Genomic DNA, 16,480 nt, shown 5'->3' with positions numbered 1-16,480 from the left:
AATGCTGCTTGAGAACTTAGAGTTTGATTTAAGGATATTTAGATGTGATATTGACCATTTCTGCGTTTTATAATTATACAGCTTTAACTTTTTGACTCTCCACATCCACTGTCATTAAATAATTGCCTAATTTCCCACAACTGTGAAATGTAAATTGATAAAAACAGAAAAAATCATCCTCAATTGACATTATAAAATAATAAAAATCAAACTCTTCTAAGCCTACTTATAATCAGAGCATTTCACGTAATGTTTTGTGGTGGTGGGTAAACAGGAGAAAGCAGATCTAACCCCAAGACCAGACTGAAACAATAGGGGATCAGCATTTGATGAGATTTGAGTATTTCAGCCATCAATCTCATTTAGTGATTATAGTTAATACAATTTAAAATCAAAAGTAGCACTTTTACCCCCTGCTGTTTGTTTTTTCTAGACATTTAGATTCTAGAGCAAAGCGGGCCATAGGCACCTGAAGCATTTCCCTCTCCAAACGCCCCTTTGGGGCATTCTTGTTCATCTCCAAACCTCAAACTGGTGTCTTTACTGGCTGTAGAGCAGAATGAAACTGATGTGATCTTAATCAGTTTCATTTTGCTGCTGATCCTCAGGTTACAGCTACACCAACACTAGCCTCCTCATCTGCTGGAAGTACTCTTAAACCAGTAGTGATTTGGAGAAAACAATTTGTATCCGCTCTGTGTCCCACTAGCCCCTCCCACTTTAAAAGATCACACAGTTGGCTCTTCTGGTGTTGCATGTATTCTAACAGCTACATCTGGAGAAGCAACACAGTGACATGAATTAGAGTCTGGGTACTTGGACTCTATTTTGGTAGTGCTAAGGGGAGAACTACGAAGTAGAGGGAAGGGATACATGGGATATCAAATGAAAAGACATCACTAAGGACCTGATTTTAAGATTTGCTGAGCTTCCGAACCTCCTGCTGAAATCAATGGAGATGCAAGAACCTCTGAAAAGTTAGCCACAATGTATTTTGTAAAACATATTTTAGAGTACAGCACCTTGCTCCCGATTCAATAACTCTGTATTGGTTTAAGCCTACTAAATTTTGTATGTACTTGTGTACATTTCCAAACCTTTAGTTTCAAATATAAAAATTACATACTTACATTATATGGCAAGGTTCATTTCTGTCCTTCAAGCAATGCTCTAGTTCCCATTTCTTTTTTGTGGGAAATGTTGTTTTTATACACTTTGACCCAGCATGAGTATTTTTCACACCACACCAAGGAGCATCTTGCATGATTCAAACAAGAGTTAAATGTATACAATCGTTAATAATTTCATATAATTGTTTGCTCTTCTTTCAGTTTATGTCCTCCCCACCTTCCACAGACCAAAGCCCATTTTAGAAATCACTCCTCTTAAGCACAGTTTCTCTCCCAAATGATAAAGGAATGATTATGAGATTAGTTCATTTAACATCCATAATAATTAATAAATTACTTCAAATTACTATTCCATTATATTACATTCTGTAAGATTTTTACATATTATAAAATTAGCCACTTTATTCAGCAATAATAGAAGCAGAGAGAGAAATGCTACCATGACAAGGGCTGCTAGCCAGTGAACCACTTGTGTAACCCACAGAAAGTTTAGATACACAAGTGATACTCAGATTGAGGCTCATGAGTCACAAGTGGCTTTTTAATGCATCTCCTGTGGCTCTTTGCAGCACGTGATATTAAAACACTGATTTAATTATTAACCCCAATCTAAGTTATTAATCAATCAGGATGCTTTTACTATATTAACCAATTGTAGTTGATAAAATAATAATACTTGATCAGTCATTTTGCTGTGAGTGTGCGTGTGTATATATATAATATATATGAATTAATATTTCCCCATCATACTGTTTAAATATGAATATATAGTACTATAGTAAATAAAATAATGAATTCACACTACTATGGGACTTTTGAGTAATGTTGATTGCCAGTTTGGCTCCTGAACCACTGAAGTCTGAGTATCACTGATAAACAAAGGCACATCAGGGTGTATAAGACAAAAATGAAATGCAGGGATTTACAGGGTTTTTAAAAACAGCCTTTTTCAGATATGCCAAATTACATAACTGTTGACTAAATCTCCTAATCTATTTTTAACTGTCCTACTACTGATGTCTGAAATAAATGTGAGTAGAACCAATATCCACTAATAGATCAGTTCAATCGTAACTAATTATTCCAGGAGGCATTTTCAGGCCCTCTTTCATATTGTTTTGCTTAATGAATTGGAATTTCCTGGTATGCACCCAAGTGCCATTACTGCTGATAATGGGATGGCCTTTATCATGTTCTTTACCATAGTGTTTGGCATATCTACACTCTGCTTTGGGTAGGGCTACACTACCCACCGGATTGGCAGGCAGCAATTGATCCAGCGGGGGTCGATTTTATCACGTCTAGACTAGACGCGATAATCGACCTCCAAGCACTCTCCCATAGACTCCTGTACTCCACCGCCGTGAGAGGCGCAGGCAGACTTGACCGGGGGGGGGGGGGGGGGGGGGGAGAAACGACAGCTACATTATTCATGCAGCTGAAGTTGTGTAACTTAGATCGATCCCCCCCACAGTGTAGACCGGGCTTTAGTGTCTCCCCTTTTATTCATTCATGCCCTCAGTCTCTGTCAAGGTGATCTATGTTCTTTTCTACCAGAAGAGGGCTGAATATAACTACTTCTGGAGCCTGTGAACTCTGCTCATTGAGTCTGCCAGAGAGTTTTTTAGGGTATGTCTACACCGCAATGTAAACCCAGGGTTAATAGAACTCCACTTAGCAGACACTGGGTTTGTTATAACCTAGGGCAGGAGTCGGCAACCTTTGAGAAGTGGTGTGCCAAGTCTTCATTTATTTACTGTAACTTAAGGTTTTGCGTGCCAGGGGCTGGAACCCCAGAACGGCAGCGGGCTGAGTGGGGCTGGCGGCTGGGACCCTGGCTGGCAGGGGCCGGCGGACCGAACCCCAGACCAGCAGTGGGGATGGCAGATGGAACCCTGACCGGCAGCGGACTGAGCCACTCAGCTCGCTGCTGGTCTGGGGTTCCATCTGCCAGCCCCTGCCAGCCGGGGTCCCAGCCACTGGCCCCGCTCAGCCTGCTGCTGGCCCTGGGTTCCATCCATCTAGGCTGGCAGCAGGTTGAGCAGGGCCGGCAGCCAGGACCCCAGCTGGCAGCAGAGTGCCACCAAAAATTAGCATGCGTGCCGCAGGCTGCCGACCCCTGACCTAGGGCTTGAGCATCTACACTCATTTGTAACCCCATGTTAGGAATTGTTGAACCCTGCATCCCAACCTGGGGCTCCAGCATCTACGCTGCATTATGTGGGGCTGAATCCAACCACCCATATCCCAGACTTCTTAACACCCTCCCAAAATGTGGCTGCTCTCACCCTTTGATTGTGGTGCAGTGTGGAAAAATTTGACTGTGCCTGTCTAGAGGACAAAAAGTTGGCCTGTGGGATTGTGGAATACTTTTCGCAGTCTTCCGGACCAGAAGCCCAGTGGGGCTACGTCTATGCTGCAGAGCAATAGGGCTTGAACTGTGGGTCCTGGCTTGACTCAGGCTCAGGCCCTCCACCTCCTTGGGGTCCTGGGTCTGAGTTGTGGGTTAGCAAGATTTGTGTCTAGAAGGAAGAGGGGGCTAGGCTTGAGCCTGAATTCCAACCCTGAGCTTACACTGCAGTGTAAATATACCCATAGAGAACAAGGTAATCCTTTCGCCATTCCTAACCCCTGTTACTGTAATGGTGAGTTTGTGTCTGAAGACTGCCCTTTATATTCACTGCCATACAAGCATAACTGCACATCTAATAAAGTTTTCAAAACATAAAAAAAATGCAATATGGTCCATCAGAACAGCAACTTACCAGTTTCTATCATTAATCTTTCACTAGGAATTGACTTCAGTGTTTCTAAGTTGGCTTCTGTTTTCAGTGAGCTAGAAATCATAAGAATAGGGAGTGAATTTGGACGTAAGTTGATGTTTTGTTAGAGGATTGTGGTTTTTTCTTCAAACCATACTTAAGCCATGTGTGACTGGAATCATCTTCTCAGAGCCTTATGAAGCTCATAACTTTTAGAAACTAAGTAGAATGTTCTCTGGCTGGTATTTAATTACCTTGCTTACAAAAATGGTTTCTTAGCAAAAGTGGTTTCTTAAAGAGTTAATTTCTAAATAATGTGTAAGTATTATTTGCCTCAACTTATATTAAAAAAAGCTCCCAGCTGTGTGTCCAAGCCACGGCTAAAAATGACAACCCTGGGAGGTGGCTCGCTGTCCCAGTCCTAATTCCAGTTCCACAGATCAGCTTCTACAGCCACACTGGCCTGGTAAAGCACATGGAAGCTTCTGCTGGGTTTCTGTGTTCACCTGGCTCGATATCTGGATAATTTAAAGGCTCCTGCCAAAAGGTGTAGCAGTCTGAGCTCACGTAAATCAAACAGTTAGGTCTCAGGATAATTAATAGTGTGATTTCAGCCCAGTCCATTGGTAGATCAGGCTGGTCACATTAATTCTTGGTTACTTTTGGACTAGACAATGTAGTTTTGTTTTTTTTAATTACTCTGTCCTAAAATACAGCTGCCTCTACACTCCACCTCATTTATTTACAAACTAGAATTGGCATGGAGCATCTCAGAAAGGGCCCAAGACTAGATTATCTCAGTGTGTAAAGAAGAATGCATTTGACCTGTGAATTGAGAACTTTTTGCAGTTAACAGATTAATAAATGCAAATCTAAATCTGTCTACAAATGATCACTTAGTCTAATGGGCTTTGAAGTCTTAACCTCATTTTAAAAAGTAATTACATTTCAAGTTATGAAACTATTTTAAAAATATCATTTGTTGAAAAGAACTTACCAACCATTTATTCCTATATAGAGATCCAAATCTATTATAGCAGCTGCTTCTTCCTTTGTGCCATCAAATGAATGTACCTAGAAAAGAGGTTTATATACTTTATCATGTAAGAAAACCTGTAACCCAAAATTAATATTTGTGTAAATATTTATAGTTCTTAATTGTAAAGTAAAAACCAGAGGTAATATGCAAGATATATTTATATAGAATTCAGTGAATTATAGAGTAAGTAAGGCTCATCTGATAGCACTTTTGCTTTTGGGCAAGAGGCTCACAGGCTGAATTCTGCACCCGAATATTGACAAAAGAGTGCAGCCCCTTGACAAGTAGCGTTGGTTGTGAATGCGTTTCGGAAGGATGGCCTGCTCTTCTCTCTCAGCCAGGGATGATGATTATATCTTAAAGTAACCTACAAGAATTTTTTAAAAAAAAAATTGTCCTTTGTTTTCAGTTACTATTTTTAACATTAAAATATAAAACCTTAATTTCTGCAGATATATACTGGTTGAAAGTTACATATGGACATGGTTTTGACAAAGTGTTTTGATATAAAAAGTGAACGTTTGTGGTTACCGTTCCTGCTGGAGCATGCAACAGACAAAAAATTAAAAATGCAGTGGTACAAAGTTAGTTGCACCAGAAAAAGTGCAGTTTGTCAATCACAGAAAAGGCATCCTAGACATTAGCGGTAGTAGGACCAACGATGGAGAGGACTTCATCGCTAAAACAGACTGGTTTGGAGTGATGTAAGCATGACCCTTATGTTAAAGTATGACTTTTTTTTTTTTTTTTTTTTTTTTAACTCTTGGTGATCTGGTATCCTACCAATCAATATCTAAACTGAACCCTGCCCATATCCATGTACAAAACCCACCATTTTATATTGGGTTTCAATTTCTAGACAGGATTAGTACTCCTTAAAACTAACTGCAGCTGTAGACACTTCAGAATTGGGAAGGAGCCAGTTTAAGCAAAAAGTGCTTAAAGCTGCACTTCTGGCAAGCCAATAAAACTGTTGATGTCAGCTGCAAAGTCTCTCTCTCCTTGACCAATCCTCATACCTTGCAAGAAACTGTTGGAAAAGCAACAGTGAGAAGGATAAAAGTAGTGAAAGGGATTGTAAAGCTACTATGGATTTGTAGTGGTTTAAATGGTTTAACCGGAAATCTACTGAGATTATATTACACTCAAAAGGATAGTACTCAAAACAATTAAATGAGTGTTAGATTGAATATAATTTATTATAAGATTGGTCATACTTACCACTCCTCCCACATATCTATCTCTATTCCTTCTCATTATTTCTGCCAATTAAAAGAAAGAACAATGTAAGCAAAACTAACTATTTGCTAAAGGGCAAAAGCAAACTATTACAAACTTTTGTCACATTCAGTCCTGAGCAAAACCTACCTAAGAATTCAGTGTGTGCATTTCTACAATGGAGAAACATTGGCAATTTTGTTTTCTCTGACAGGTCAAATTGCTTTTCAAAGTATCTGTAAGAAAAAAAATATGTTTTTAGATAGAAACTGGGTGCAAGATTGAATAAAAATGGTGTAAAGGAGGCCATGAGACAGAATGGTCTTTTTAAGAAAAAGAGGTTCTCAAACTGTGGTCTGCGGACAACCAGTGGTCTGCGAGCTCCATTCAGATTGTCCGTGGATAGTTCCCTCTCAGGTGCGCGCTTGGGCGGTCACACATGAGAGAATGAAGGGCCACCCACCTAATTAGTGGAGCCATTCAGACGTAGCCTCCACTAATTACGAGCCTGGACCCTGGAGAAGACCCACATGTAAGGTGAGGTGGTGGCCGGGGGGGGGGGAATAGGAGGTAGGTGGGAAGAGGACAGTGAGGCGAGAAGAGGGGGTAGGCAGAATTTAGGACATGCAGGGCTGCGGCGGTCAGAGAAAGAGGCGACTTTCCCCAGCTCCAGTGCTGCAGCTGTCGGGGAGAGATGGCAGCTCTGTGGCTGCTGTGGTGGGGGAGAGACTCCCTTTCTTCCCAGCCCCAGCTTGGAAGCTGCTGTGGCAGGGGAGAGAGGGTACATCCATCGCATTGGAAAGGTAAGACTACTGATATTAAAATATGAATTGTGCGCTTTTATTTGTAGAACAAAAAAATGTTTATTAAGTTTTTTTTAAAAGAATGTTTTTATCCAAAGCACTTTTCAATAGTTAGCTAATCATACAAACAATGTTTGGAAAGATCATTAAGTGGTTCACTGAGACCCCCAACAAGTGGTCTGCAGAAAAAAAGTTTGAGAACCACTGGTGTATATATAGTAAAGAAACAATGAATTTGCACTACTGTGGCTCTTTTAGATAATGTGGATGGCTAATTTGGCTCCTGAACCACTGAAATCTGAGTAATTTTCCCAGACATATGTAGGACAGCTACCAGCAAAATGCAAAAATATCTAGGAAAAACAATAACATTAAATTTACAAACCTAAAAGTGGCATGTGTCTTTCCCCATTTTACATTTCTTTGTTGCCTGCTCTCATTCCCCTCCCTCCCACCCCCCATCTATCTTTTCTCTATGGTGATTTCCAGCAAGGATGCCAAGTGGAGCCAACAGGAATTGAACTGACAAAACCAATTTATTTCAGACAATCCATTGAACAATCAGATGTAGAGACCTTCTGCCTCTGCAGCTCAACAGATGATCTACCTGTTCTATTTTTCCTCTTCTACCCTCCCACGCCAATTTAAGTATGGTTAATTAGAAGTTTTCCTCTAGCCCACTAAAACTATAAGTCAAGCACTTGCATCACTGACCATGCTGATTCAGATAGCTGTCTGTTAGCTTGTGTAGTGGGAAGGAACAATTAGACTCTAAAGATTTATTTCAGTAGGCTCAGGCTCTGTTTAGGAAACAGAAGAATCTTCAAAGTGACATCATCTACTCCTGCTCACTATTCCAGTGTTTCATTTCACAGCAATGGTTGAACAAGTCTTCACCAAGTTGTGCTTTATTGAATTCAGCACATTTTGGTTGCTACTGGAAACTAAGAACAAGAACAAAATATGCTGGCCACTTGGCTGATCCTCTTACTACAAGAGGCTAGTGCAGTAGCATGTAATGCTGTAGCTTTTAACCTATTTACAAGCCACTATACCTTCTGTAGCAAAAGCTACAGCTTCATACTGCAGGTGCAAAGTGTAAAAAGTCCTAAGTAACCTCTCCAATTCTGTGAATGACATTAGTTCTCTCCCTACTCAGACAGCAATGTGCAAGCATCATCCACAAGTCCAAAGGTTATTTTGTTGAAATTTATCATCTGCTGTCAAAGATGTATTTCTCAACTGCTTCCCTAGACAGCCCTACTCATTTCTGCAGGGTTTCATCCCCAACACCACAACCCAATTCTGGGTGCAGTGCCAGCATCAGAACAACTCAGTCCCTTCCCTGCTCCTTAATGTGTGCTTTGCCCTCTGACAAACTAGCCCGCTCCTCACCAGCTTTCCTAGATTGCCCTGCTCCTAAGGCCTACCTTGCCAATATCTTGCCCCCTTATCCACTGCAGGCTTTGTCCTCTGTGACAGTTCCACTCCCTTCTACAAGCCTCCCTTCTATGCCACTCCCTATTGTAGGCTTCCCTCTGGACTGGAGCTCCAGACAGTTCTTGAATAGCAAAGTCAGTGAATGCCTTTCCTATCCAGAAACTCTCAAATTCTGATTGATTTTACAGCAAAGGATGTATTGATTCAATGTCAGGTATAAGAGTGGTTTTGCAATATTAAAAGTGGAATAGAATCATAGGACTGGAAGGGACCTCAAGAGGTCATCTAGTCCAGTCCCTTTCACTCTTGGCAGGATTAAGTATTATCTAGACCATCCCTGACAGGTGTTTGTCTAACCTGCTCTTAAAAATCTCCAATGACAGAGGTCCCACAAACTCCCTAGGCAACTTATTCTGGTGCTTAACTATCCTGACAGGAAGTTTTTCCTAATGTCCAACCTAAACCGCCCTCACTGCAATTTAAGCCCATTGCTTCTTGTCCCATCCTCAGAGGTTAACAAGAACAATTTACTTCCCTCCTCCTTCTAACAACCTTTTATGTATTTGAAAACTGTTATATCCCCTCTCAGTCTTCTCTTCTCCAGACTAAACAAAAGCAGGTTTTTTTCAATCTTCCCTAATAGGTCATGATTTCTAGACCTTTAAATCATTTTTGTTGCTCTTCTCTGGACTTTCTCCCTCTTATCCACATCTTTCCTGAAATGTGGTGCCCTGAACTGGACACAACACTCCATGAAGGAGCTTAGCATTGCAAAGCTGAGCATCACAGCGCCTTTTAGGTACCTAGAAAAATCAAAGGAACACCACCGCAATCCACAAAAGCCAGCACATTAAGTGGGTGCCAATCCCCTTGCTCCAATCACTCCTTCATTATTTATCCACAGCGGAACAGCTTCAACAGGAGAGACTGAGGGAGCTCCACATCATAATATCCCATAGCTCCATGGTTAGAGCACCCTCCTGAGAGGTGGGAGACCCCTGTTCAAATCCTTTCTACAACTCTTGCAGAGAGGGAGAAATTGAATCCTGATCTCCCACATCCCAGGTGAGTGCTCTAAACACAGGGATAAAAGTTGTAAGGTGGGCACCACAACCTCCTCTGGACAGATGCGGAATGGAACCCAACCTGTTCGGTGTGCTCAAAGTTTGCCTACCACATCAGACCTTACATGCAACTTAGGCGGCCAATGCCTATCTTCCCCCAGTTCATAGATTGCTCTGGGGCTTTGGTGAGAGATAGGTGTCCGGAAGCCTAGAGGGAGGCATCAGTGCACATGTCCCAGGGTCTACAACTTAGGCATCTATGGAACTTTTACAGCAGAAAGTTAGGTGCTGAGTGAGTTTAGGCATCCAGAGTATTGCAGTGAGGTTGTGCACTGGGATTACGTGTTTAACTCTCTGGAATTTAACCACCTAAATTGCTTTGTGAATTACACCCTAAGTACCTGATTTTTTTTTTTTAAATATAGGTCTCTTTCCTATAAAATCATTATTGCTGGTCAAAAAATAATAGATATCAGACTTCAAGTTAGAATAAGTATGTAGCCAACAAAATGCCACTTGCTATAATACAAAATGAAAAATGTTGTAAATCACTGTAAAGATTTATACATCAATCTCTATAGTTATCAAATCTCTTACTTGAGTTGGGTGTCTTTAGGGCAAAATTCTAATCTATCAAAATCTACAAAAGAAAAAAAAACAATTAATTCCTTGTCTTTTTTAAGAATTCAACGAAGAGGATAATCTTGAGCTATCCCAACAATACTTACCCAGGCCACATTCCCCAATTGCTCTGATCTTCCCCTTATTTTTTTCAACGAGATTTTGCAATTCACCTAAATATTGGTCAGGGTCACTCTGCTCAAATTCTCCACAGCGGGTGGGATGGCAGCCAACCGTACTGTAAAACATGTCTAGTGCATAACAGTATTAGAATTTTATTTCCAGGAATACAGTAAGTTTATATCAAATTAACAGCAACTCATACTGAATTTATTTTTTCCTTGGGGCAAACCCTGAGCAGAAGTGGGGCTGGTTCAAGCAAACCAGGTGACCTTCAGCTCTGAGGCTCATGATTTAACATGTTACTTTCTTCCTCCCACCTGTTCCAATCTCCTATGCAATCCTTGTTGGGGTGGGAGAGATTCAGTCCAGCTAGGTAAGGGGATAACTTGTCCAGAAGTTTTGATACTTTGATACCGGAAGCCTAGAGGGAGGCATCAGTGCACATGTCCCAGAGTCTACAACTTAGGCACCTATGGAACTTTTATAGCAGAAAATTATGCGCCGAGTGAGTTTAGGTATTCAGAATTTGTGGGTATGTTTGTGAAGGAAGTTAATACCACAACTCAACAAAACAATTAAGCACATGAATAATCCCAGCCTTATTCAACAGAGCATTTAAGCATATACTGAAATTTAAGCACAGGCTTAACTGCTTTGCTGAATAGGTACGGGATCATTCACACACTTAAATGATCTGCTAAATAGGGATCTAGGTGAACAGTGGATGGAGGTTGCTTTCAAACAGAAAGAGAAGGGGGAACCTGCAAACACTGCAATAAAGAGAAAAATATCCCTATTCCACATGGTAATCATATTAGTACAATCACCACAAAATAGCACAAACTCCACACCGTGTGGCACTGCAAGCCTGAGCAGTAAATACTATACGAGCATTTCAGTTGGCTCCAGAAGGGCAGGGGCCAGAGAAGTATTATTACATCCTTCTCACACCAGTGTTGCGAGTCTCTTCCATCCCCTTCTGTCATTGGCTGTTGCTTCCATCTGCTCTATGGTGTTCAGACCAATTGTTCTGCCCTCCCTACTAAGGGTTCTTGTTAAGATTTTTCTTGGGCACCCTTGTTTCCTCACACCAGTTGGTTTCCACTTGACAGGTTCATGTGGAAGTCTGGGTGTTAGCATCCAGAGTACATGCCCCAAATACATCAAGCACTTCCTTCTGATTCTGGTAGAGACAAGCTGCTGGTTCGTGATTTCTTAGATCTCTTCACTGGTGATGAAACCTTTCCATCCAAGGCCCAGGATCTTTCAAAGGCACTTATTTTCAAAGGCACCTGGTTTTCTGTTTAATCGTTTGGTAGATCTCCAGCCCTCAGAGCTGTATATTAACACTGAGATTATGTTTGAGTTGACAATTCTAAGTTTTGTTTTTGCACTCTATATCTCTGATTTCCATAGGTTGTTGAGTTTAGTGAATGCTGTGGATGCCTTTCCTATCCTTGATGTCATTTCTTTCCTGAGGTCTCCATTGGCTAGTCTGGTGCTACCCAGGTAAATGAACTATTCTACTTTCTTGATGTTTTTACCTTCTAATAGGATGCCCCAGCTTAACATCCAGGTTTCAAGGATGTTTGTGTTGGCGTAACTGATTTTGAGCCCTACTTGGCTTCCTGTTTTTGCCAAGATGTCGGTCTTTGTTTGTAGCTTTTGAGGGTGTCATTCAGTAGCACGATATCACCAGTAAAGTCTAGGTCTTCTAGGCATTTGGTAACTACCCATGCTATGCCAATGTGTGTGTTGGTAACATGCTGCTTCATTATCAGATACACAATGCAGCCCTGTTTCATACCACTGTGCACACTGAACCATGCTGTTGTCTGGTAGTTCACTCTTACAGTACACTTTGCATTGCTGTATACAGCATTGATGATATTGATAACTTTAGCTGGAATTCCATAAGACTGAAGAATATTCTGCAATGTATGCCTTTGCAGGCTGTCAAATGCCTTTTGAAAATCCCTGAAATAGATAATAAGGGGGGCTGGCTATTCTGTACGTTCTTCTAGGACAGAAAAGTACTCCTCCTCCAAAAACACTCTTGATTTGTTTTATCTAGAAATACAGAAACAGAAGATAGGAAGGACTGATATCCACCAATACCCCATGCCCTCTGTAATAACAAGAAATAAATTATGTAGAATATATCCACCTAACCTGGATATATTTTTTCTTTTCTTGAATCTGAATAATGTGGATTCTGCCAATAGCTCCAGGAATAAGTAATTTTAAATGTTAATTGCCATGGGGAAGGGTGGAAATCTACAGCTACAGGGATTAAATATATATCATGTCTTTTAAAGTAAGGATACCATTTGTCTGTGCCAGCTGCAATGCATCTTTACTATCTTGTAGATTTCCGCCTGTAATCATAAACTGAAACGAAGAAAAACAGTTAGTAAATGTGTGTTCAACTTTGAATTAACAGCAAACAACCAGGAAATGCTTTAAAAGGCACTCAGATACCAGAGTGATAGAAATCAGAGAAGAACCTAGACAAAGGAATGCCTAGTAGCTATCTGTATTATGAATATAGTAGTATTCTGTTAAACCACGCAAGTGTCTCAAGATTCATTAAGACTTTCAGCAGACATATTAGTGAATGTACTATAGGCCAAATCATGGTTTTTGATCAGTAGTACATAAATTAGCCTCCCACCATAATGTCGGTCACAGTCCATTCAATTACTGCAATACCACTATTAATAACAGTATTGACCTTTTTGATTTTCATCTTCAAGGCATTTTTCTGGGTACTTTTCTGTGAGGATTAATTCATTTGTAAAGTATAATCCCCATTTTACAGTTGGGGAAATCAAAGTAGAAGGATGATGTGATTTTTAAAAAGCCGTCCAGGGAATCAGTATTAGAGCCCCAGGATTAAAAATTCAGGAGTTTCGGGCCCTCAGTGTCATGCTCCAACCATAGCATCAGAGCTTGTTACATTAACATTGTAGTTTTAAGTGTCCTCTTAACCTTTCATATGTTGGATGTACATCCAGCGTTTTATTGCCTCTGCAATAAAACCATGTCTCATTCTCCCAAGGGAGAACAAAGGCAATTTAAATGTACGATTGTTCAGCTCTATTAGTTTTTCTTCAAACCAGGTAATGCTTTTGCTATAGAACATTTTCTATTGTTTGTTTTTGGAAACACAGGACTGGATTTTAAGTTACTTGTGCAAAATGAACAGTTGATAGCTGTGACAGCATGTGCAAATAAGTTAATATATGTGCAAATGCCAAGATTTGGCCATATGACTACATAATTACGTCATCGGGATACGCAATCACATCAATTGCACATACAAGTTAAAGGTGTGCAATTACTAGTTCTGAGGGAATTGTGCACCAAATATTTAAAAATCTGCACACTTTGTCAAAACAACACAATATAATCACACATTTTTCAATTATTTTGGTAATTTATTTCAAAATACCGGTCAGCAAGTAAGTCTGTAACAATACAGACTACAAAAAAGATTCAGGAAATGTTTTCTGACAAATAGATTGCATAGTAGGCATATTAGTACATCTATATGGCTCCACAGTGAGCAAGGAGGACAGAGTCTCACATACCCGCACGCCCAGCCCTGTCCTCCTGACCCAGGTGTGGGGCAGGCAGGCTCAGCCTGGCAGGATCCAAGTATGGAGGGGCTTAGTGTGGGGGGATCCAGGTCACAGTGTTCTGTGTGGGGCAATCTGGGTGCAGGTGGCTTGGTGGCAGGTCTGGGTACAAGGGGGATCTGGATGCACAGGGGCTTGTTGGGGGATTCTGGGTGTAGGGATGGAGGTTTAGATACAGAGGGGTTGGCCAGACCAGGGTCAGCGTCTCATACAGTGAACACTTCCCCTGCAGCCAGGGAGCGATGATGGCAGGAAGCGGGTGGGGGTGGGGGAGGGGTGAGGTGGAGTTTCCTGCAGCCAGGGTAGGTTCTAGGGGTGGGTCTGATCCGACAGTGGCCTTGGGAGTGGCCACTGGACGGGAAGAGGAAGTCCCATTCCCCAGGTCAGCCAGGATTAGCAGCTAGAGTCTGGTGCCCGGTAGGAGCCACCAGCTGGGGCATCCCCAGCCCTGTCCCTCCCCAGCTACTTCAATAGCAAGTGAGAGGGACAGAGAGAGCCCAGCCCTGTCCCACAAGGTGGCGATTTACATCCCCCCCGCGCTGCTCCTGACACCCAAACCAGATGTGCCCCTCCAACCCTGACTGCTCCCCAGAAGGGATGCATGAATCAGTTTTTCTGTGGGGTAAAATCTGTGGGGGACACTAATTCTGCACTTGCGTAGAATTCCTCCAGGAGTATATAACACCACATGTATTGTACGTGCCTAACATTTTTCAGAATCAGGGCTAACAATGCTCATGATAGCTAAACAATTTCTCACGTACTCTGGATGTAACTGGGGTTTATTATCTACTTGCTATATGTCAATAATTCCCATGAATGTTACTGGTCACTGTGCTCTGAGGAGAAACAGAAACATCTTACTGTGAAAGATGCAAGCTTCTCTAGAACTAATCAGGAGAGCCACAAAACAGCAACATAATGATTGTGACATAATGATGTGCTCTTGGGCAAATTACTTAATCTATGTTTATCAGTTTCTCTGTGTGCAAAATAGGAATATTACTAATTAATTACATCACAGGAGTGTTGTGAGGATTGAATAATGTTTGTACAGCACTTACATAAGTGCTAAGTATTACTGATTCTACATTAGTTTCTTTGAACTTTTCCCCTGCTCTCCAAATTTTAACTCCTTTCAGATTATGTTTTATTTATTTATTAAACCTCCTGTGGAAGAGGTGTGGGTTCTTTCTTTTTAAAGCAAACTAAGATCTATGCTTTATTAACATAGTAAAATACCATTATATCATCACAAAACTGTTGATTTGAGCAAATTCATATTTTTTGTTTGGAAAACCAAAATATCTTTAATTTTACAGAGGTCCAATAAAAAGGAGTTGGACTGAATACTTGTTTCTTGAATATTCACTGGCCACTGTAGTTGGGAAGGAGCTTTTGGCCAAGAATTTTTATCATAGAGTTCCAAGTTTGCACATAATGATGTAAATCTAAATAAAGGTAAGAACTCTATTAACTGTACGTCTACTGTTAGTACATCAACTAACAGAGAGTCAGCTAAGGGCCTAATCCTGCAAACATCTATGGACATACTTAACTTTACACAGGTAAAAAGCACATAAAGATGATTGAATTAAAGCCGGCTTCTAATTCTCCCTGGTGGTGCTCAACCCCAGACCCTGCCCCCAAGCCTCCATCACTTCCCGCCCCACCCCTGCCCCTCCTCTTCCCACCCTTTCCTCCAAGCGTGTCTTGTCTCCACTCCTCCCCCTCCCTCCCAGTGCCTCCTGCACGCCGCTGAACAGCTGTTCTGAGGCGTGCAGGAGGCACTGGGAGGCAGGGGGAGGAGTTGATCAGTGGGGCCTGTGGCCCTGGACATGACTCGCGGACCCCAGTTTACGAACTACTGAACTCAAATGTTTACAGAATCAAGGCCACATGAATATTTGGTGTAGGCTGACAGAGGTAATCACAAAGTGAGAGAGTTACATAGATAATGGAAGTCAATACTGGCCTCCTTCAACACAAAAAACACCCAGAAAACTTCCCCCTCCCTTACGTTAGAACTTGCCATGGCCAGTTTTACATACAGAAGTTTTTTGCAAAAAGGATGCCCTTTCATGTATTTTTGTGACCAGCTAATCACTGTGCACAGGAAGATGTAATATCGGGTACAAAGAATTTGGATTTTGCAGAGAACTCTGCAATACTAAAGAAAGTTTCTGGTATTTTTATAGTTGCTAATTTCAGCAGAAAATTGTTTTTGTTACAACTTCAGTATTCCTAAAAACTCTAGCTGTTAAAATCCATTTTTAAAAATGTACATCATAACAAAACCATATATGCATGATCTATAAGAGAAGTTACCTTTTTAACACCGGTTTTGACTGCTCTCTCTATTACATCCAAAAAGTCATCTGCAAAAGTAAAAATTTGGTAAATTAAGGTCCAGTTCTTAACACATAATTTAACTTGCACATTCCTTTGCTATAAAGTCATTTATGTACAGTTAGTAATATGCTTAACATGATGTGAATAATCTTTGGACACATACAATTAGTTAATCTTTAGGAAGGCAAATAGGAGGATGATGCAAATGACTAAGAACCGGATCTAAAACCCATTTAAGTTAATGGGATGTTTTCCATAGACCTCAATGGGATTTGGATCAGGCCCTA

The 16,480-nt window shown here is 41.1% G+C and overlaps 1 protein-coding gene across 5 annotated transcripts in view; it reads right to left on the bottom strand.

Annotated features, from left to right (window-relative positions):
• Nucleotides 1-16,480, bottom strand: part of TATDN1 (TatD DNase domain containing 1) — a 31,603-nt gene that overhangs the window by 9,529 nt on the left and 5,594 nt on the right. For all 5 annotated transcript variants that reach the window (XM_073330160.2, XM_073330164.2, XM_073330161.2 and 2 more), the window contains exons 3-11: nt 16,170-16,219; nt 12,528-12,591; nt 10,185-10,328; nt 10,054-10,096; nt 6,300-6,385; nt 6,153-6,193; nt 4,890-4,966; nt 3,896-3,966; nt 1,131-1,257 (exon numbers count right to left, since the gene is read on the bottom strand). In XM_073330160.2, coding sequence (XP_073186261.1) covers nt 1,131-1,257; nt 3,896-3,966; nt 4,890-4,966; nt 6,153-6,193; nt 6,300-6,385; nt 10,054-10,096; nt 10,185-10,328; nt 12,528-12,591; nt 16,170-16,219 — 703 coding nt within the window. The remainder of the gene's footprint in view (nt 1-1,130; nt 1,258-3,895; nt 3,967-4,889; nt 4,967-6,152; nt 6,194-6,299; nt 6,386-10,053; nt 10,097-10,184; nt 10,329-12,527; nt 12,592-16,169; nt 16,220-16,480) is intronic.

Source organism: Lepidochelys kempii, chromosome 2 (assembly GCF_965140285.1).
Source record: "Lepidochelys kempii isolate rLepKem1 chromosome 2, rLepKem1.hap1, whole genome shotgun sequence".
Taxonomy (NCBI): Eukaryota; Metazoa; Chordata; order Testudines; family Cheloniidae; genus Lepidochelys; species Lepidochelys kempii.
Note: the sequence above shows the minus strand (reverse complement) of the source record. Positions and strands in the feature narration are given on the sequence as shown.